Source organism: Musca autumnalis, unplaced genomic scaffold, assembly GCF_047663935.1.
Source record: "Musca autumnalis isolate F117 unplaced genomic scaffold, ASM4766393v1 scaffold_1, whole genome shotgun sequence".
NCBI classification, from domain to species: domain Eukaryota; kingdom Metazoa; phylum Arthropoda; class Insecta; order Diptera; family Muscidae; genus Musca; species Musca autumnalis.
The window spans coordinates 332878052-332901005 of NW_027411644.1; the positions used below are offsets into that span (position 1 = coordinate 332878052).

General features: G+C 33.9%; 1 protein-coding gene and 1 long non-coding RNA gene across 3 annotated transcripts; both read right to left on the reverse strand.

Moving 5' to 3' along the window:
- Window positions 1-3730: 3730 nt before the first annotated feature.
- Window positions 3731-8234, reverse strand: eIF2D (eukaryotic translation initiation factor 2D). Of its 2 annotated transcripts, none has more exons than XM_073963015.1 (3): window positions 7855-8234; window positions 5289-5433; window positions 3731-5230 (listed from the first exon to the last, which is right to left on the reverse strand). In XM_073963015.1, the coding sequence occupies exons 1-3, from the start codon at window positions 8110-8112 to the stop codon at window positions 3900-3902; spliced, it is 1734 nt and encodes a 577-aa protein (XP_073819116.1). In that variant the 5' UTR covers window positions 8113-8234; the 3' UTR covers window positions 3731-3899. The 2 variants fall into 2 exon arrangements, with proteins under 2 accessions (XP_073819116.1, XP_073819117.1); XM_073963016.1 differs by lacking the exon at window positions 7855-8234 and adding an exon at window positions 5506-5882.
- A 7200-nt stretch (window positions 8235-15434) lies between these two features.
- LOC141390232 (uncharacterized) lies at window positions 15435-22417 on the reverse strand. Its single transcript, XR_012409301.1, has 3 exons — window positions 22150-22417; window positions 22012-22059; window positions 15435-21962 (listed from the first exon to the last, which is right to left on the reverse strand). It is a non-coding gene; the product is annotated as an uncharacterized lncRNA (long non-coding RNA).
- Between the last annotated feature and the right edge of the window lie 537 nt (window positions 22418-22954).

The window sequence follows — 22954 nt, forward strand, 5'->3', positions numbered from 1 at the left end:
GTGAATATGTTAAATTGTATTTGGGAGCTATATCCAAATAGACCAATTTCAAAGTCAAGGCTGTAGTTAATTAAAACAATGGAAGGACAACTGAATCTTATAGTAAGTTTGCATTTATGAAATTCAATCGATTTCAACTCTCAATACCATTGCTTAAACGTCAAATGAAATCCAATGGATTTCAGATGAGTTTTCATTTGACGCATACGCAAAGGAATTGACAGTTGAAATCGAGTGGATTTCGTAAATGTAAACCAACCATTACAAAATTTAACATTTTCCCGTGCGTTGAAAAATTCTTTAAAATCCATAAATAAACATGCCCTCCGCTAAATCCAAACCCATAGGTTAAACGTCAAATGAAATTCAGATGAGATTTCATTTGACGTTTGAGCTATGGAATTGACAGTTGAAATCGAGTGGATTTCGTAAATGTAAACTTAGCATTATACAACAGTATCAAACGGAAAATAATTATTTAAAGCCATTTTCGCACTTTGCCGTTTTCTACCCCAAAAACTAGTCTTTTCGCAATATTCAGCCATAAAGAATCTGGCTCTGTAAAGAAAACTTGGCCTCCCATTCATGTTTCGCGTTTTTAGTTAATGATCGGCCAAATTAAATAAACAGTACAACATGTTGCATATTTATTTACCCAGCAAAAATTTTTGGAAGTTGTGCATGTGGAGTTATGATATCACTACACCCTTCGATGCAGTCCACACGGAGTTATGAAAAATGCACTCCGTTGGATACATTTTATAAGCAGTTGCTTTAGAGATCCCTACAAAACAAAAACAGTTGGTTGATCCCTAACCGCCGCTGCCGACATCATTTCTTCAAAAGAGAAACAAGAGTGTATTTATTTCTTCGAAGAATTTTTTATAAAATAAAAAATACAAACTAAGGTTGGGAACATTTTTGTGGTAATTTACAAGACGGAAATTTTTAATGGAGTGGAGCTCATGTCGAAAGCTGAGCTAGTGATGGGAATGCAACATAAAAAACCTTTAGGATGATGAAGCCATATCAGTTGCGCTTGGATTAGTTTATTTTATTTATTTTTTTTTATTCATACATTGTAATGCCAATAAGTCAAATAGACCCAAGGTAGCATCACTAAAGCGATTTAAGTAAAATAATTTCATGAAATTATGCGTTCTTAGATCGAGTTCCATACTAAAGTAATTATATGATTTTGCTGTAGTTGGGAACTCGAGCTAAGAACGCCTAATTTCATCAAATTATTTCATTGAAATCACTCTAGTGTGGCCCGGGACATTTAAACAAAATATATAAGCTTCGTTCCCGTACTTTTTGATAGTAAAACTCGTAAAAGAGAGAACTGCAAAAAATTTGTTCTCACACACAAGTTTTTTGAAATAGTTCGGGAACGGAAAAATGGAAAATACGTCAAAAAACTGGAACAAATGTCAAAGTCGGCGTATCAGCGAATCAGACGCCGGCAACCATGTTACTATTTTTTTACTCGCCCAAATTTGTCGTGTAAAAAGTTTTTAAAGAGAGCGTCATTCAGCGCCATTTTTGTTTAAAGAGAAGTGAACATTTTACAACTTTTTTGTGTACGGGAACGCTTTTTCGAGTAAAATGTGTAAAAGTGTAAAAGTCGAACTAAAAAGTTTTTACAATTTTTAGCTTCGTTCCCGTACTTTTTAATAGTAAAACTCGTAAAAGAGAGAAAGAGAGAAAAATTGTTGTCACAAAAAAGTTTTTTCAAAAAGTTCGGGAACGGAAAAATGGAAAATACGTCAAAAAAACTGGAACAAATGTCAAAGTCGGCGTATCAGCCAATCAGACGCCGGCAACCATGTTACTATTTTTTTACTCGCCCAAATTTGTCGTGTAAAAAGTTTTTAAAGAGAGCGTCATTCAGCGCCATTTTTGTTTAAAGAGAAGTGAACATTTTACAACTTTTTTGTGTACGGGAACGCTTTTTCGAGTAAAATGTGTAAAAGTCGTAAAAATTGTAAAAACTTTTTAGTTCTGGAACACAGCTTTTACGACTTTTACACATTTTACTCGAAAAAGCGTTCCCGTACACAAAAAAGTTGTAAAAAGTTGTTTGTTCCAGTTTTTTTTGACGTATTTTCCATTTTTCCGTTCCCGAAGTATTTCAAAAAACTTGTGTGTAAGAACAAATTTTTTGCAGTTCTCTCTTTTACGAGTTTTACCATTAAAAAGTACGGGAACGAAGCTTAAGCTTTGTTCCTTAACGTTAAAGTTTCTTCAAGTTTTACCATTTTTAACTCGGAAAGCGTTCCTTAACCCCAAAAAGTAGTAAAACTGGAAGCAATTTTGAAGAGAGGAGAGGGAGCCAAAATGGCTTTTTTTATTACTTTCTGCTCGACAAATTTCGTTGTATAAAAAGGGGAAAATCTGTCAAACTGATGATTTGACATTTTTTTGACAATTAAGGAAAAAGGAAAACTACGCGCTTTGTCAAAACAAAATAAAAATAAATAAGATAATAAAAATTTAAACCAATGATATAAATGGCCTGTTCCCGTACTTTATAAAGTGGTAAAAGTCGTAAACGAAATAAATTTTGTGTACGGGAACTCAAAATGTGTAAAAGTGGCAAAAATTTTAAAAACTTTTTAGTTCTGGAACAGATCTAAAAACAGTGAAATTTGTTTTGATTTGAAAAGTTTGCCTTTTTAGGCGAAGATCATTTTTAGTATTAATTTTTAATTAATTTCTCGTTAGAATCGAGCTTGATGATCAATGAATCAATCCGCTCTTCAATATTCCCTTTCCAGCTTAGGCGAAGTTTTAGCCTCCAAGCAAAGTTCGAAGACAACTCCATCCATAACTGGTAGCTGATACGCAGAAGATTTGTGTAAAGTACGCGTTGTTTGCTTTATCCCCGCCCTGTTTTTAAATATCTGATTTCTTAGAAAACATAGAACGTCCAATTTCAGAAATGTATTTCTATATATATATATATAGATACTAGCTGAACCCAGTGAGCTTCGCTACCGCGACTAAGGTATAATATAGTTTGACACATTTGTTTGTATGCCAATTTTCTTCCAAATTTCATTAAAATCGGGTACACATAGCGTGTTTGGTGCATCAAATACATGAAATCGGACGAAAATATATATGGGAGCTATATCCAAATCTGAGCCGAATTCAATATAACTTTGCGAATGTATTTCTAGACCAAATTCATTCACACATCTAAAATTTGAAGATGGTAAAAGATACCATTCTATAGATATTTGCATACAACATCTAAATTTTTGGAGGTACCTCCGATTCTGATGCTATATCTCCGGATCAACGCGGAATTTCAAAACATTTTATAGCCTATGTTACTTTCAAGCCATGTAGTTATATACTCTGAAAATTTGAGGAAGATCGGTTCAGCGGTTTTTGAGTCCATAAACTTCAAACAAACAAATAAACAAACAAACAAACGTACAAACATTTTTCTACTTTATATATATAGATAAGTACAAGAAAGAATTATGAACTATAGACGAACGAACGAAATTTGCTTACAAAAAGAAAAACTTACCCCCTGTTTATGTATTTCGAAACGAAAATGTGTGCGCATGAAAGACACCCAAACTTCAGTTTTTGAAATATTATTTAATTTGCTTTTGCTTCAAAACAAAAAACAAATTTGAAATACACACACAAATTTGGTAGTTTTTCTTCCGCATTCGTTTTCTTATCGACATACATAAACAGGCCCTTTGTCTTTAATTGGCCAATGAATGATTATTTATTCCACTTTTAACCAACGTTTAGTCAAATATGTACATACAAATATTAGCTTTGAATTGCATATAGATAGACCAAAATACTCAACTTAAGTTTGTAGTATTCATTCAAAAATCTACACGAGATGGCTATATACTCTCCGGTTTTTACTTCTTTTTATGCTTTTTGCCATCTTTAGCTAATTCCAAGCCCAATATATTTTTTGGAGGAATTTTATAGGTTTCTGTAAGTAAGTTGTATATAAATCTAACTTGATTTCCTTGTATCTGCAACATTTCTCCCTTTTGGTAGGGTAGTGAAACTATTGTTGTGCTAGCAGCTGCACCTTGTTTGCACAATTTGACAAACTCAGGCAATATGATGCCATAAGCTTCAATATTGCTTACCAATGTAACTTTCTTGTTTCCTGAACGAGTAGCCAAAGACATTTGGATCATCGGCTTATTGCTAGATACATTCGTTGCCGTACACATTTGGTAAGAATGGTCCATCTGTGATGTAACATGGGTAATGATGGCTGATAAGGTGGCGGTATTTGTTTTACAAATCTTTTGTAAACATTCATCAAGAATGTATGACTTCGAGTCATCCTTTGTGTCTTTAGATATTGGCAAATGATGTACATTTATATATTCGCGAATAACTTTTTTTATTTTGCTTGCCGGTATACCTTCACCTCGTTTGTAGTTCAACTTTGTAAAAAATGGTGCAGTAGAGTCAGTTACAGTGTACAGTTCCATCAATTCGGAATGGAATAATGAATTTGCCAATGTTCCGTCAGAACTTCCCGACTCTTTCTTATAATCTGTGATAAAATTGACCACCTCGGGATGTCCCATATCAATGTATGTTATTTTATCAACACCTTTTGTCTCCTCTTTCACCACTATAAAACCTTCGTCAATCATTTCATTCAAGAAATTCGAAAGCTTTTTATATTTTGTTTTCTTGAGATCTATTGGTTGCTTAGCCTCGGGTACGACGTAAAGGCGGTAAAAATTACTCGTCAACAATGGTAATTGTAAAGATTTCCCATGATTTTTTAATGCTGATAAAAATGCGTTCTTAAGTATTTGTTCAGGAGTAACGGCATCAATTGCATTATTTTCGGAATCGGATATATTTACTTCGCTATCGATAATGCTTTCCTTATTTTCAATAACTAAATCCTCCGATATGCACTGTAGAGGTTCATCGCTAATATTTAGATTTTCAAAATTATCTCCCACTTGTAGTTCATTGTTCTTTTTTGAATTCGTTGTTTTCCCCAGTTCTGGAAAATCATCTTCCGATAATGTAGTCTTAAACTCGGGAACCTGTTGAGCCAGCTGAGGTTCGATGCCCCATAACTTATCACCAAACAAATGTAGCATTTTAACAGCGACACCATGACCTCCGCACATGTACAAATCCTCACTGGAACGGGGTAAGAACCCAACACCAACAGCATATTTGTTTGATGTTAGATTGACAGCAACTTAAATTGTAAAATATGTTATATATGTAACATGGTATCAGTTTTTGAGTTATCTTACCAAGCTGTCCTTTCTTGTAATGACCGTAAACATTCATGCCGCCTTTTCCATGGGTAACTACACCTGGCAACATCAAGTCGGCTCCATTGTTTAATTTGGGCAGGACCGCTGGATGGGTTGTGAAGTAGGGCAATAAATCTGGAATCTAGAAACAGTGATTCCATTTGATCATTGCAATTTCAAAAGGGTAATAATTCTAACTGTAATTGATACTCACAAATACCAATGACATTTCTCATATTTTTACAGTCGGCCAATGCAAAATATGTGTATGTGCATTGTAAAGCAGTTAAATTTCCTTTACAAATTGTTATAGTTTGGATTTACCGAACAGATTTATAGCGTTCCGGTTAACTTAAAGTTACAAGTGATGATTGAATATCAAGGAGGAGCTTCTTGAAATTAATTATCAATGTAAAAATTATATTTTTAATGCCTCCAAATTGGTTTATTTTGCGTTTTCAAATCCATCAGATAGTAAATGAAGACATGTAATAATGGCCCTAAGTGGGTGGAGTTATATGTCCACTTTAAAAATGTAATTTTTTTCCCAACATCTGTTAGTTGCAATCAAAACCTCCAGAGCTTTACAATGGAGGCTGCAAAAACATGGGATTATGTCATTGATATTTACAGACATTTAAAGGGCCATATCTCGGGAAGTATGGACTTCTGTAAGACAAATTTTATATCGTTGCACTCAGTACCCCAAGGGCTTTATGTGGTATATACGGTATATACATATGTATATCATCAATATCTTCGACCCCAAAATTGACTTTTGCCAAAATGTTTTCAAATTGTGAGTTGTCTTGAGTAAACGACGGCTTAAGACGGGTTTACACGCGCACGCCCGATTTTTTTGAAATTTTTACCACGGGTAGGTCTCGTTGCCCTGATCACAAAAATATATATATTGTCTAGATGTAGTCCATACTTCCCGAGATATAGGCCTTTAAAGTTCCAAAAATACGTAGCCGAAGGCCGGCTAATTAGAGAAAAATTAATAATATAAAATAAAGTTTTGTTTCCATTCCCTAGATTTGCACTTGTCCATAGGTGAAAGCCTTAAGTCCCCGGCCGAAGGCCGGCTATTTAGAAAAAAATTTAATTTAAAAGAAAATTTTGTGCCCGTTCCCGAGACTTGTACCTGTCCATAGCAGAAAGTCTTAAATCCCCGGCCGAAGACCGGCTAATTACAGAAACATTTATAATTTAAAATAAATTGTTGTTCCCGTTCCCTAGATTTGCCTCTGTCCATAGGAGAAAGTCTTAAATCCCCGGCCGAAGGCCGGCTATTGCAAAAGAAAATTATAATTTAAAAGAAAATTTGGAACTTTAATGGCCTATATCTCGGGAAGTATGGACTACATCTAGACGATATATATATTTTTGTGATCAGGGCAACGAGACCTACCTGTGGTAAAAATTTCAAAAAAATCGGGCGTGCGCGTGTAAACCCGTCTTGTTCCGTAAACGACCTTCGGCTGGGGATTTAAGACTTTCTCCTATGGACAGGTGTAAAAGTCGGGGAACAAGTGTCGTTTAGGGGCACCTCTCGGATCGGTGGCCCATGGGACCCTGGTAGCCCATGGGACCCTGATTCCAACGATATATAATTTTCCGGGGGGAAGTCCATACTTCCCGAGATATGGGTCTTGACATTTTGGAAATTTCGTACTTTCACACCTTTAGGTTGTTCAGGGGCACCTCTCGGATCGGGCTGAAATTTTTACAGTAGATAGCCCTTGGCATCCTGAATACAACGATATATAATTTTCCGGGGGGAAGTCCATACTTCCCGAGATATGGGTCTTGACTTTTTTACTTTTATCACCATTATTTTTAAAACCTATGCAATATGGGACTCGTTTTAAAGCTCAAGACTTTCTCCTATGGACAGGGTCAAAAGTGGGCTACGCGATCAAAACTCTCTTTTAAATTGAAAGTGTTCTTATGTAGCCGGCCTTCGGCCGGGGATTTAAAACTTTCTCCTATGGACAGGGTCAAAAGTGGGTTACGCGATCAAAACTCTCTTTTAAATTGAAAGTGTTCTTAAGTAGCCGGCCTTCGGCCGGGGATTTAAGACTTTCTCCTATGGACAGGGTCAAAAGTGGGCTACGCGATCAAAACTCTCTTTTAAATTGAAAGTGTTCTTAAGTAGCCGGCCTTCGGCCGGGGATTTATGGACTTCCCCCCGGAAAATTATATATCATTGTATTCAGGATGCCAAGGGCTGTCTACTGTAAAAATTTCAGTCCGATCCGAGAGGTGCCCCTAAACGACATTTAAGCCAAAGTCGGCTACAAGAAGAAAAGTACTCTCCATAATGGTGAAAATTTCAGCCCGATCGGAGAGGTGCCCCTTAACGAGACACCCCCCGTTTTTGTTCGTCTATATTCGTAATAATTTAGCCATCCATATTTGTAAAGAATTTCTCATGTAAGAATCTGCGCTTTATATTTGCGCTTAGGCGAGTAAATCGATGTACACAATTTGACAATTCGTGTGAGAAGAAAAAGGGGGGTTAAGCCGAGATTTCAAAATGTTAAATTTTGATACTCACTTTCCATAATGCGTATAGAGTTGGAACAAGCCTTTTCTCCTCGTTTTCAAAAAATATAGGCAACTTTTCTACACAGTACACAGTTGTTGGAATATTGACACTAGTTATCAGTTTTAATATTGTTACATTTGCTTTAGAAGGTATTAAAATATCAGCATTTGCATCAGGATACTCTTCAGATAAACGCAGTCGTAACTTTTTTGATTCGGATGCCTTAAGTGGTGCATTGCTTTTTGGTTTAAAACTTTTGAGAAACATGATGAATTTGGGATGAAAGAAAGCATTCTTCTTCTTCGTAATTATGATAGAGCAGATGATTGATGACACGATGAAAAGTTTTGTTTTTTTATGACATAACCTAAAAATGTAAAGGCTTGTTTATACTAGCCATCAATGTCGTATGAGCTGTCAAAACATACACTACTCCAAAAGCTTAAAACTAACCATGGTAGAATAAAGTGGAGGTAGGCCAGGTATGAAAATCACTGAAAAATGCCACCCTGCAGCCGTGGCTTAAAACGTCAAATGGCATGGTACAATAATAATGGTAGATGTACCTGCATAGCTATCCCGCATTACAAAAACATTTGGAACTTAAGGTGAGAACACAATGGATTTTTGTTGCTTATTTTTTCCGCCTCGCTTCAAAGCAAAAGTGAAATTGTACTGTTTTCAATAAGAAAGGCCACAACGAAGCGAAGCTTCAGGCCACAAAGTTGAAAATTGTTGAACTTTTGAATTCTTCGCCTGGCTTCATTTTTGACATTTCGTTTCTACATTCAATTTGCTATAAACACGTGTTCAATCTGAAAAATAGAATTTGGCTGTAATTTTTATGATCGGTACTAATTTTTTACGAAGAATTCATATTAAAAAATTGAATTTTATTTGATACATTGAAATAATTATGTTTATAGCGCCCATGAATTTTACGCCTCGATGTGTGATACCAAGAAATAAGCGGCCTAGTGAAGAAATAAGCTAAGCAGGAAAATTAAGCTAAGAGCTGACTGTGTTCTCACCTTTAGAGCTTCACTTTTTATATGTTAAAAGTGCCATATAGTGTAAAAACATTTCTTTGGCTAGGCTCCAGAATATTCTTGTTGGAAAAGTGTTCCAAAAATAGCAAAAGTTCTTCCCAAACTTATGACAGTGAAAAAATGTCATTCACTTATTTGTCTTTGTCTAATCTGACATCGTGATTGCTGTCATCCGATTTGCAGATAAATGTCAGCAGAATTTTTACAAAAATTGTAATTTTTACATTCCCGTACTTTTGGAACAAATTTAAATTAATATCAATATTTGATAAATCGTACATACGTAAGTTTTGCTAAAAAACATCAACAATTTTATTTTGCCACGCGAATACACATTTTTTGTCCTTGTTTTCAATTTTAAGATATAGTGTTACAGCAGAAGTTTTTTGTTGGAACAATTCAGCGATACATCTACCTTTATGATTGCATAATGTCAAAATCAGTACAAAATGTCAACCCTGCTTTTGACAGCTTAGGCCATAAAAAGAAAAAAATTGTAATCAGCTGTTAGCTGTGGCCTACCTTTACTTTATTCTACCATGAAACTAACAATCATGGTACAATAATACAGGTAGCATTATCATGCCAGCTGATGGTAACATAATGTGTCAATTTCATTGAATTGATGTCAAATTTTGACATCTTATGTTGCCAACAATTGCCGATGCGGCTACCTGTGTATTTGTACCATGCTAACAATACATTAAATTTAATGCTATGTTTACATTTACGAAATCCACTTGATTTCATCTGTCAAATCCATAGGTTAAACGTCAAATGAAATCCAATGGATTTCAGATGAGATTTCATTTGACGTTTGAGCTATGGAATTGACAGATGAAATAGAGTGGATTTCGTAAATGTAAACTTAGCATAATAGTCTTAAAATTCATTAACAGGATGTAATTAAGGCCATTCCATGTCATGCCATGTTCATACCAGTATTTGTATAACGTTGTTCGCTCTCATAATCACGTACACGAATTAACCCGTTCATACGACATGGTACACAATTCACAGCAACATCATTCATATTTTCATACCTTTTAATTAAGGGTTGTTTACACCATCTATCAATGTCGTATGAGATGTCAAATTTTCTACCTGCGAATGTTGTACACATAATGCCTGTTCGATAACTTTGCAAGTGAAAAGTTTTTGCAAGTTCTTGCAACTACTTGCAAGACTTCACAATTCTCTTTTACTGAACAAGTTTGTTATCGAACAGCATTTTGTAAAAGTTTGTGCAAATTTGCACAAACTTTTGGGTTATCGTACAGACCTATAGTGTGACCACTATGAACATTTTTATCTATCAAAATGATTTGGCAACTCATATGTAAATTTTTCATTTGGGGAGCGCTCTATTTGATACGGCATTCTTGTATGTAAACATAAATTTAACAGCTGTTTTCTGGCATTCTCAAAAAAAAAAAGAAAAACAAAATCTTTTAAAAAATAAAATGGAAAGTTATGTATATTTAAATATTTATAAAAGTAAACAAAGGGTGTTTATAATGTAATTTTCAGATCGATTGGTCGAAAGAAGCAGTCTTGGAAATTGCTTTGTGACAAAAACATAAATGCCTCTATAACCCCAAAAACCTATTCTACCACAACAAACATGCTAGATATTCATTTTCCTTCAACCAAAATTAAAATTTGCGCAAATTTGCAACTCAACAATAAATGTAAACAATGACAAAAACAGCTGTTTTTATATTTATAGGTTATGTCATACGAAAATAACACTTGTAGGCATGGTGGAATAAAGTAAAGGTAGGCCACAGCTAACAGCTGATTACAATTTTTTTCTTTTTATGGCCTAAGCTGTCAAAAGCAGGGTTGACATTTTGTACTGATTTTGACATTATGCAATCATAAAGGTAGATGTATCGCTGAATTGTTCCAACAAAAAACTTCTGCTGTAACACTATATCTTAAAATTGAAAACAAGGACAAAAAATGTGTATTCGCGTGGCAAAATAAAATTGTTGATGTTTTTTAGCAAAACTTACGTATGTACGATTTATCAAATATTGATATTAATTTAAATTTGTTCCAAAAGTACGGGAATGTAAAAATTACAATTTTTGTAAAAATTCTGCTGACATTTATCTGCAAATCGGATGACAGCAATCACGATGTCAGATTAGACAAAGACAAATAAGTGAATGACATTTTTTCACTGTCATAAGTTTGGGAAGAACTTTTGCTATTTTTGGAACACTTTTCCAACAAGAATATTCTGGAGCCTAGCCAATGAAATGTTTTTACACTATATGGCACTTTTAACATATAAAAAGTGAAGCTCTAAAGGTGAGAACACAGTCAGCTCTTAGCTTAATTTTCCTGCTTAGCTTATTTCTTCACTAGGCCGCTTATTTCTTGGTATCACACATCGAGGCGTAAAATTCATGGGCGCTATAAACATAATTATTTCAATGTATCAAATAAAATTCAATTTTTTAATATGAATTCTTCGTAAAAAATTAGTACCGATCATAAAAATTACAGCCAAATTCTATTTTTCAGATTGAACACGTGTTTATAGCAAATTGAATGTCGAAACGAAATGTCAAAAATGAAGCCAGGCGAAGAATTCAAAAGTTCAACAATTTTCAACTTTGTGGCCTGAAGCCTCGCTTCGTTGTGGCCTTTCTTATTGAAAACAGTACAATTTCACTTTTGCTTTGAAGCGAGGCGGAAAAAATAAGCAACAAAAATCCATTGTGTTCTCACCTTAAGTTCCAAATGTTTTTGTAATGCGGGATAGCTATGCAGGTACATCTACCATTATTATTGTACCATGCCATTTGACGTTTTAAGCCACGGCTGCAGGGTGGCATTTTTCAGTGATTTTCATACCTGGCCTACCTCCACTTTATTCTACCATGCTTGTAGGTATGAACGCACAAGTTCAGTAGTGGGATTCTGTAACTCTCTACCGATGGAATTAACGACAAATGTCGATAGTTAGCGATATTTGATGGTAAGTGCTATTCTGTATACAAATTCTACCGATTTTTATGTCGGTAATTATCGAAAATCATCGGTCAGTTACCGACGAAAAAAAAGGAGTCGTTAAGTCTACCGACATAAAAGAATTTTCATATTTTAAACAAAAAAATCAATAAAAATCAAAATTTTAAGAAATGATTTTGGAATATATATTATGCCAAATAAAAAGGTAAGCTGAGATATATTTTTCTTTATGCATAAAAAAGAAAATTCTGCGACATATGGTGGATCCTTTTAGTCTAATTAATAGAAAGCTTATGACACTTTACGAATTGGAAATGGATACATTTTATAAAATAATGGATGATATTGGGGGTCATTTGGTAACCTCCAGAATTGCGCGAAAAATTTCTGAGAAAATAATAACTATTTTCACTGCGAACAAAATATATTTAAGGATATATTCAGTAAAAGTTTCTCCCATATAAAAATTATTGGTGGCTTCGATTAGCATCGACAACAAAAGAAAGAATATCACCATGGTCGTCATATTCCCTGATAATACGTAATTCTGAACTAACAGATCAATAAAAAAATTTAAAAAATCCTGTTCAAAATACACATATTAAATGTTAGAATTATACATCTTCTTTTTCACTCTATATTCGATCTTATTAAAAATCCTAAAATCATAAAAATTTTGAAAACAAAAAACAATTCAACCAATTTGTCGAATATTACACCACGTTTACATTAGAACTTGTCGGGTTATGATAATTTATATGTACGTATACCCAATGGATTTGACAATAAAAATCCACTGGAATAAATAAAAAAATAAATATAGTTATATGTAAACGTACATTTATAGTTTTAACATGTATTTTGAAAAATAATCATTTTATATACAACTAGGGGACCCGGCGAACTTCGTCTCGCAGTTTGTTAGGTACAGAACTTGATGGCTTTGGTTCAAACCTATAATACTATTATTGCTATCACCTTGTTCAATGGCAAATATTTTTTTGTTTTGAACTGTTCAGGACGATCTTTGAAGCAGATGCACATTAGATAATTGTACTTTCGACAATTGTCAGTTTGACGAAGAGAGAAGGTACTGAGAGGCGAAGTGTTTATATTTTCCTCGACTCTCTCCTATAAACTGAAAATAGCCGCGAAAAAATAGGCAACTGTAAATCGGGACTAAGATATATTTTTTAAGCAAATAACATGTTTTGCGATGTAAATAAAAATATTTAGTAGCACAGTTGAAGCAAAATAATATCATAACGCCCCTATTCGTTTCATAATCGATGGTTTTCTGCAATTCTTGTTTTCACCACTGAACACGATATTTCACTCAAGCAATTGAATACGAAGGAAGGAATGCGATCGTAGGAATTTGAATTTAATGCTGAATATAGTGCTTATTTAAATTTGCATTTTAATCAATTAACCTATTTTGAGCAGAGGAATTCGATCGTTATCAGGTGATCACCTTTGTCTGTTTTTTCTGACTTCTCTGTTTAACGCGATCTCCCGAATTCTACTTGCATTGCAAGTTCGGAATTAGATGCAATGGCTCTGGTAGCACAGGCAAATGCGGTAATTGAATTTTGACTGAAACTGTACAATCCAGTACTTGGTACAATGATCCTTGTTAGCAGAGCTATTCTATTAGTTGCCGTTCTTTGTGTGTTTCGGATGCTTGAAGTCTTGACACACTAACACGTGATTGTTGTCGATTACTTGGTCACCCTATATTTAATTTCGACGTAAATAACATAGTCAAATTAATATCACAAACTAATTAACCTTTAATAAGTATTTACCTAATTATGTCGCCCAATAAGAAAATTTGCCAGATAATTCGACCTAAAATCTCCAGTACCTCCGATTTCTTGTTTTATTTTTCATCCAATTTTAAATATCATCCTTTTTCGATGTACATACATACATACAGTGTACCAACAGTACCAGTATACATAAATATGTATGTATTTGGCCATTTGTAATTGGCTTCCAGCACTGCGGAAACTAAACTGATTGAATTCATACTCCTTTTCAGTGGGGATATCATTTTTTAGTATCATGACAGGATCTGAACGGTATCAATATATTTCTGGTACAGCTTAAATTTTATACCGCATAAATCGGTAGTTGATCTTTCGAAAATGTTTTACTTACAGTTCAAAAGTATATATATATATATATATATATATATATATGCCACAAACTCACTTCCAATGAAATTACCTCGGAGCTGTTGATTTTTCAAATAACCCACCAATTTTTTGGATTTGTACCTTTTTCCTCACAACTGTGGAAACCACTTTCGGCGTTACCATCTTAATCTTTTTAATCGGAATCTGACCGAGACCACCACTAATCTTTACAAACTATAAACTAAGCCCTCTCATTTTAACAATTTTTCGCCGTTAATTTCCTAAAAAATTCTATACAACTTTCAAAAATTCAAAAAACAGAGGGGTACAATGGACCCTCGCAGTTGGCGCATATACAATTTTCCCCAAAAACTGTCCAAATAAGTGTGAAGGTATACTCCAAACGCGAAGCTCTATAGAAATTTGTGGAAAATTTGACTTTCTTGAAAAAATATTTTTGCAAAATTTTCGCGATTTTTTTAGGTTTTATCCTTTTCTGCCATGAGACAATTCCGAATTGGTGCGAATTGTCAAAATCTGTTCAGCCGTTCTTGAGTTATAAGCGTAGTAACTAACATCATCCTTTTTTATATATCGTCACCATAAATGCCCGAAGACGTAACCCACAAAATCAAAACTTTACAGGAGAAGCAAAAAACATTATAAAGTGAAAAACTGTTTTATGGAATATTAATCTTATGAGGGCGAGTATTTGGGATATTATCAGTCCTACACGAATGTTAGTAATTAATGAAACCAAAACCGCGGAAGCGCTTGGTTTTGGGATCCTTCGTTACAACAAAATCTGCAATATTATCCCATTTTCCGAAATACCATTTCTTCATAGGATCGTTATTTTTTAACGTAGAAGCTTGAAATTTTGCCAGAGCATGTATTTTAGCTTTATGTATCAGATCCCATCAAAAAACGAATTTCGATTTGCGTGTCGGTTACGTCTTTGGGCATTTATGGTGACGATATATAGATTGTGATTTAAATAATTTCATTAGAAATTTGAATTATTTTAATTTTAAATAAGCATTAGCTCTGTTCCAGAACTAAAAAGTTTTTACAATTTTTACCACTTTTACACATTTTGCGTTCCCGTACACAAAATTTATATGAAAATCGTTTAAGACTTTTACAACTTTTACGACTTTTACCACTTTATAAAGTACGGGAACAGGCCAATTATGTCGTTTTAAGTGTGCTTTTTTTCATTCCATTTTGAAATGACCTGCATCTTCTTTAAAGTTCCGTCATTCTACCGATATTCGTCGGTAAAATTTTTGTATCGATAACATTGAAATACAGAATAGCACTTTCGGTAATTCAACCGAAAATTTTCGTTAATTATCAATATCGGTTCGGTAGAAAAAAAAGTTACAGAATCCCACTACAGAAGAATTATTAATTTTTGTTGGCGTTTTTTATTGTTGGACTGCAGAATTTTACATCTTTGTGTTTATTTCAGCTTTAGTCCATATTTTGTTGTAATTCAATTGTTTGAATAACAACAAAATATTTTAAAGTCGATATGAAATTGATTAGTTGCCGGCGAAGGGTAGGGAATACTATAGTTTCAGTTGTCACCAAACAACTTCATCAGTTCCCTTTTTCGCCGACTCTGTATCGGTAAACAGGTCAATAAAGCCATCTAACCGTTTACTTTTCATTCATGTTTTGCAGTTTTTCTAAAAATGTTTGGGTTTTTGATAAAATTTTAAATTTTGTATTTTTCCTGTCATAATTAATTTCGATAAATTCTCTCATTCGTTGGAGATGGGGCATATTTTAACGTCATTCTGAGAGTAATTTAAATTGAACAATGTACAGAAATCGTTGTTCGTTCTCAAAATTTTGTATGGGAAATGAAGTAATTATATCGTAATTTGGGTTCGAACCATGGTACAATAATTTGGAAGGTAGGTCAGGTTCGAACAAATTGTGAAAAACAAGGCCTGGGTGTATTTGCTTATTCTGTCAGAATTACCATAACTGAATCTGCAACAGGTTGTACTGTTTATTTGATATTTTGGATCATTAACAAAAAACGCGAAAAATGAATGGGAGGCTAAGTTTTCTTTACAGAGTCAGCTTCTGTATATGCTCAAAAGTTTGTTTCATCACAATGTTGTAATAAATATAAATAATAAATGTTATAATAACAATTTTCATTTCGACTGAATTTTAATAAGTATAAAATATTTTGTCATATTTTTCAAAACCATACACATACATACACAATTTGTGTGTACTGATTTGAAAGAATAAGCAAACCAATAGAAAAAAATTGTAATCAGCTGTTTGCTATGCCCTACCTTGTAATGATTCTACCATGGGTTCGAACAACGAATATAGAACAAGGCATAATAGTTGGTACAAATTTGTACAAACTTTTAAGTTATCGTACAGACCTAATCGTGTGACCACATAATATACATAAATCACTCAACAAACACAATGCTATTTTCATTGTGTTCCTGTACTTTTTTAATGATAATGTTATGCTTAGTTTACATTTGGCGTCGTTTCGTGATTTCGAAGGCGTTTCGTGATTTCGCGCGGAATCAAGCAAAATTTATCATGATTTCGCATACAAAAATGAAATCCTCTCATTTCGTGATTTCAGCGAAATCAACATCGAAATCACAGTACACATGATATACAACCCTGCTTTTGCCTAAAAAAGTACCAAAAGTTGCAACACTTTTCACGTATCACAATAAACAAGGTAGAAGGTCAATTGATGCAACCATGGTACAATAATTCATAGGTAGGCCAGGTATGAGAATCGCCAAAAAAATACAACCCTGTCGCTATGGCTTAAAACGTCAAAGTTGTTTTGATGAATGATAACGGGTGGGTAAAAAAAGAAGAAGAAGAACGAAATGTTGAAATGAAAACAAAACAGAGTTGAATTTGTTGATCAATAATAAATATCAACTCTGCATGTCAACACGGTTTTGACAGATTAAGCCATAAGCCATCTATCAACTCTTGTTGACTAATGACATATCGCGCTGGTCGCTATCTTGTACTCTAAAAAAAAAAAAAAACAAAACAAAACTAAACAACAACAAAAACGAAACAAGCCGCTAAAACAGACTTAGTGTTTTCTCTTTTTTGTTTTTTGTTACATCACAATCTAAACAATTATTTGTGACATTAATTTGTCTTAATTGTTGTAAAATGATGGTGGGAGTTGGAGATCCACCTCCCCCGCCAATACCTCCTCCACCTCTTGGGGAATCTATAAAAAGAAGAGCCAAAAATATTGAAAGTGAAAATAAAAGTTTCAAAGATAATTATGGTCAAAAAATAAAAAACACTAAAAACACAACACAGTCGTCAGAGAATGCAATGAACATTGAACACAACTACAACTCATTAAATAATGGAACTGTTTTGTATACAGAAAATCATGCAGGGCCTTTTCATGTTTTGCTTTCATCAGAAACTCCAATCAGCTCGAGAAGGAAAAACTCCGAACTCCACCTGTATATTCGACTCAAGGAAATAAATGTTTGCAACTACGTCGCCAAGTGTGTTGGATATAACATGTTTCGACTAACTTTTAATAATTACGAAGCCGCCAACTCGTTAGCCACAAACTCAGGCTTAGAAAAGATTGGTTTAAAAGCACAAATTCCAGAGAGATTTGTTCAACGCTTCTACATCATAAGGAATGTTCCAACATGTATTCCAGCAAGTACTATAATAGAAGAAATCCAACAAAACAATGATATGATGGATGTAGTCTCAATTTACCGGTTTACAAGGAAAAATGAATCTGGTGTTGTTGTACCCACAGAAACTATAAAGATTGGTATCATCTTTGATGGAATTCCAACAGAAATATTTATGTGTGGAGCCAAAGTTATACCCGACTTGTATGTACCACCTGTTAGACAATGTATGAACTGTGGACGTTTAGGTCACATTGCTCTCCGTTGCCGGTCGACGAAGAGGTGCCTAAAATGTGGGAAAGAGATTATATGCGCTACCAACTGCAAAGAAGAAAGATGTGAAGAGTGCCGTTCGACAACTTCATGTAAGGATACATGCCAGTCTCCAAGATGTATTTTATGCAACAAAATTGATCATTTCTCTATGGATTCGAAAAAGTGTGTAAAATGGAAAGCTGAGAGGAATATAAGTAGTATTATGGCCTTATCAAATTTATCAAGAAGGGAAGTACTCCAAACTTATCCTGAAACTCAAAATTATTACAACATTCTTTCTGATGATGAATACAATCATGAATTTCCGACTGTTTCGAGCAGAGCTCCAAAAAAGAATGTACAAACTGAAATTAATAAAAGAATTACAAAAATAAAGTATAGTAAGATAGCAGCTCCAGTAATGAGAAACCAAAATCCAGTTGCCAGTCCGATACAAACAATTCCATCCAAAGCAGTTTTTGAACACAGGAACTTTTCTAAAGTGACTGAATTAGAAAAAGCCTTGACATCTTTTGCAAGCCAAATGTCCTCAATACTAACTACGCTTAACAGCACAGAAGGCCTCGAAGTTTTAAACAAGTTTCAGCAAGCTATTATGCCCTCACCAGGTGACACCCAAAGTATAAATTCAGCAGAATCTATCGAAAGAAATCGTGATGAACTCACGTAAAACATATTTTTTTTTTTTTCTTTTTTAATCAATCAATATGAACATTTTCCAATATAATATTCAAAGTTTAAATAAAAACAAAAACTCTTTAGACTTCCATTTACAAAAATACAACATTGATATTTGCGTTTTAAGTGAAATATTCAATATAGATGAAAATCAAAATTCTACTTCATTTCGAAATTATAACATTATTTCTAAAAAGAGAAAAGATAATTACGGTGGTGTAGCACTAATGTTTAAAAAAAATATTCAGTTCAAAAAAATCTCTTTTCAAAGCTCTCTGGACATTTTGATTTGTCGGACCACAAATCTAAATCACAATCTCACATTAGTATCGGTATATTTCCCACATTCCGTGAAAAGTGTAACTATTAAAAATGAACTTACAAAATTATTATCTCTTCTGGATACTCAACCGAACACGTTTATATGTGGCGATTTCAATGCTAGACACTCGGCTTTTGGTGACTTTTTCGACTCACAGCGGGGAAAAATGGTAAAAGAAGTTTTCGATTCTTCGAATTTTCGTTGCTTAAATAATGGTGGTTACACTTTTAAAAAGCGAATCCACGATAATACCGGATCAGTCCTTGACTTGTCATTCACAAACTCAGTAATGTCTCTTTCTTGGGAAATACTTAATAATATTATTGGAGGAAGTCATCATCTCCCTGTGATCCTAAAATTGGATAATGTCAGCAGCAACGGTAAGAAATTCTTAGCCAAAAAAAAACTTCTCAAAAATCTTGGAAATATAAGTTTTAACCCTGACTTTGAAGAAATACATTGTGCAATGAATACTCAGATCAAAAAGTCAACCTATGTGTTAAACAATAATAGACTGCCAAAGCCCTGGTGGGACCCGTTTGTTGAAAAACAACACAGGTTACAAGTAGCTGCCCAAAAAAAATATGATCTGCACAGCAGTGATGAAAATGCAATCAATTTGTATGAAGCAATCAAAAATTTTAAAAATGCGACAAAATATGCTAAGCAGCATTCTTTTAAAAACAAAATTTCAACCCTAAATAAAAATCCTAACTCGAAATCTTTATTCAGATTTGTTCGAGGTTGTAAAAATAGTTTATCTGACAACAGTGGAAACAAATGGTCAGATGACAACAACAAGAAATTTTTATCACATTTAAGGGACCTAGTGCCGAATAACAATCAGATCTCCGTCGTTCCCAATGCATTAAATGAACCAACTGAATTCACAATGGAAGAATTTGAATATGTCCTTAAAAATAAAAAGAAACCCTCAGCCGCGGGTCTAGATGGGATAACATATGAGATGATAAATAGCCTTTCTGACCTGGCAAAATATAACCTCTTTCAGGCGATTAATTTATCCTGGAAAAAATGTGAAATAATAGAAGAATGGCGAAAAATTAAAATCGTCCCCATACCTAAAAAGGGAAAGGACCTAGAAATCTTAACCAATTTCAGACCCATAGCGCTCATATCCGTTTTTCTAAAAATAATCAATCTTATGGTCAAAGAGAGATTACAAGTCTTTTTACACAACCAAAACATTCTCCCATCTAGCACATACGCTTACAGAAAACATTTTTCGTCTTCAATGTGTATCAATCATCTTTTATGTACAATTAATCATCATAAAGAACAAGGTGATAAAGTCATATTATTATCACTCGACATTGAGAAGGCTTATGATTGCGTCAATTTGGAAATACTGCAGAGAATCTTAGTAGAACTTGATTGTCCAGATGATATTAGTGATTGGACTATTAACTTTCTCAAAAAACGTACACTTGTTATGGGCAAAGAGATGTTAGACATTTATAACGGTCTACCTCAAGGCAGCTGCTTAAGTCCGATTCTTTTCAATATTTATACTCTTGGTCTACATGGAGTCACCGATCAAAATTCGTATCTATTTCAATTTGCGGATGATTTTATCCTTCTTTCTGCTCACAAGGACTTTGAACTGGCAAATCAAAATCTTCAATTCAAAGCTAATAAATTTCACAACTTATTATCTCGATTAAATCTCAGATACAACCCTGATAAAACTGTTATTATGTATGTGGCAAAGGGGCCTCGGAAAATTCCAGTCATAACCTTACAAAACAAAAAAATTAACTCTGTCGATAAAATCAAATTTTTAGGAAGACTAATTAAAAATAGTCTTTCTCTTAAGGATCATTACGATGAAACCATGGCATCGTGTTCCAAATCACTTAATGCTTTAAAAATGATAAACAGCTACAAAAATGGATTATCCCCTAGTATTTCAATAAACTTATCCAAATCCTTGATATTCTCTAAAACTGAATATTCAATTTCCTCTATGGCTCACATGCCGCGTTATCTCAACAAGAAACTGACGAGTTTTCAAAATCAAATTCTCAGAAGGAATCTTGGACTCACACCGTCTACTCCAGTTCACAACATTTATGCGCTGGCTGTCATGCTACCACCCGAACAGCGTTGTCAATATCTAGCTGCTAAAGAACTCGTCAAATTTAAAATATACAATAAAAATCTATACAACAGCATCACAATAAATCCGTCCAAGAAAACGAGTCTGGGATTCATCTATATTAAATTCAAAGACCTTTTTGACCAAATTATGATCAATCAGATGGCAACACCATCTAGCAAAATAAATTTCATCATAGATCTCTTCAAGGCGGCAAAACACTCCAAATCCAATGAATTCTTCCGATCAATTCTTCAGGAAAAACTGGAATTCTACAAAACTAGAGGACATTCAATATGGGCGACCGATGCATCTATCACGAATAATAATACAGGCTGTGCAGTTTGCAACATTTCCAGCGACAAAAATTTTGTTTTCAGGATAACTTCAAAAACCTCTTCTCTAATGGGTGAACTACACGCGATTAATAAAGCAATTGACATAATGCTGGAGGATGAAAGTCACAAAGTAGTTATACTTACCGATAGTAAAAACGCTTGTCTTACACTAAAGCACAACAATTCTAGCAATTATCTTGCCAATGATATTGTAAATAAGATAAACAACTCAAACTTGGAATCAATTATTATAATTTGGACCCCCTCTCACATTGGGATACCATCAAATGAACGTGCAGATTTCTTTGCCAAACATGCAACACAGGCTGGCTCGATTATAAGCACAAAGCTATCAATAACTGATGCATACTCATCAATTTATAACCAACTGTGGATGGAATGGGAAGATAATTTCAAATTCGCTTCAGCAACAAAAGGAACATATTTCACACAATTTTTCAATACTCCTCCGAATTCATATTGGTTTGCTGGCTCCAAAATGTCACCTGGAGATATAAAGCTAATAAATCGTTTACTTACTGGCCATACTTATGGAAAAACATACTTACATCGGATAAACGTAGAATCATCAAATTTATGTGAGCTGTGCAAAACGCCTGAAAACGAAAACCATCTAATTTTTATATGTCCAAAATTCCAAATCGAGAGAAAAAACTTCAATTTCTTTAAAAACTACAAAGACTTACCATCATTATTAAAAAGTTTCTCAACGGAAAATTTCATAGAACTTTGCAAATTTATACATGTCACGAAGCTTCAACTTTAATCAACAATCACATAACAACTACATACATACATATGTATGTACAACTGTCACTTTTCAACCAGTGATTACTCAGTAACCAACCATCAATGAATTAAATAATCAGTAATGGCCTATGCATACTTTGGGTATCAGGCCAACCTCAATGACGTGAAGAAGGAAGGAAATCCAAAAAAAAAAAAAAAAAAAAAAGCCATAACAAAAAAAAAAAATTGTAATCAGCTGTTAGCTGTGGCCTACCTAAGAATTATTGTACCATGAATGCAACAAAAGATTTTAGTATAAAAATTTTTAAACAATGTGAAAAAATATTAAATTACTTTGTTACAATGATATTTTTTATTGTGTTCCCGTACTTTTTAATGGTAATGTTAGAAAAAAGAGCGAATTGTCAAAACTTGCTTCCCCATAAAAATTTCTTAAAAAATACGGAAACGGAAAAATGACGGAAATTGCAAAAACTCCAGCATAAATATCAAAATCAACGTATCGGCTATCATATTAGATGCCAATGAACATGCTTGCTGCTAGTTTCTACTAGGCCAAAATTGTATGGCAGAAAACAGGAGAAGAGGGTGTTATTCGGCGCTATTTTCGTTTAAAGAGAAGTGCAAGTCTTGCTAGATTTCGGAGTATGGGAACGCATTTTTAGCACTAAACGGGAAAACTACTGCAAGTACTAATATTGTGCAGGTTCTGAGCAGAATTTTTATCTATCAAATGGCCTG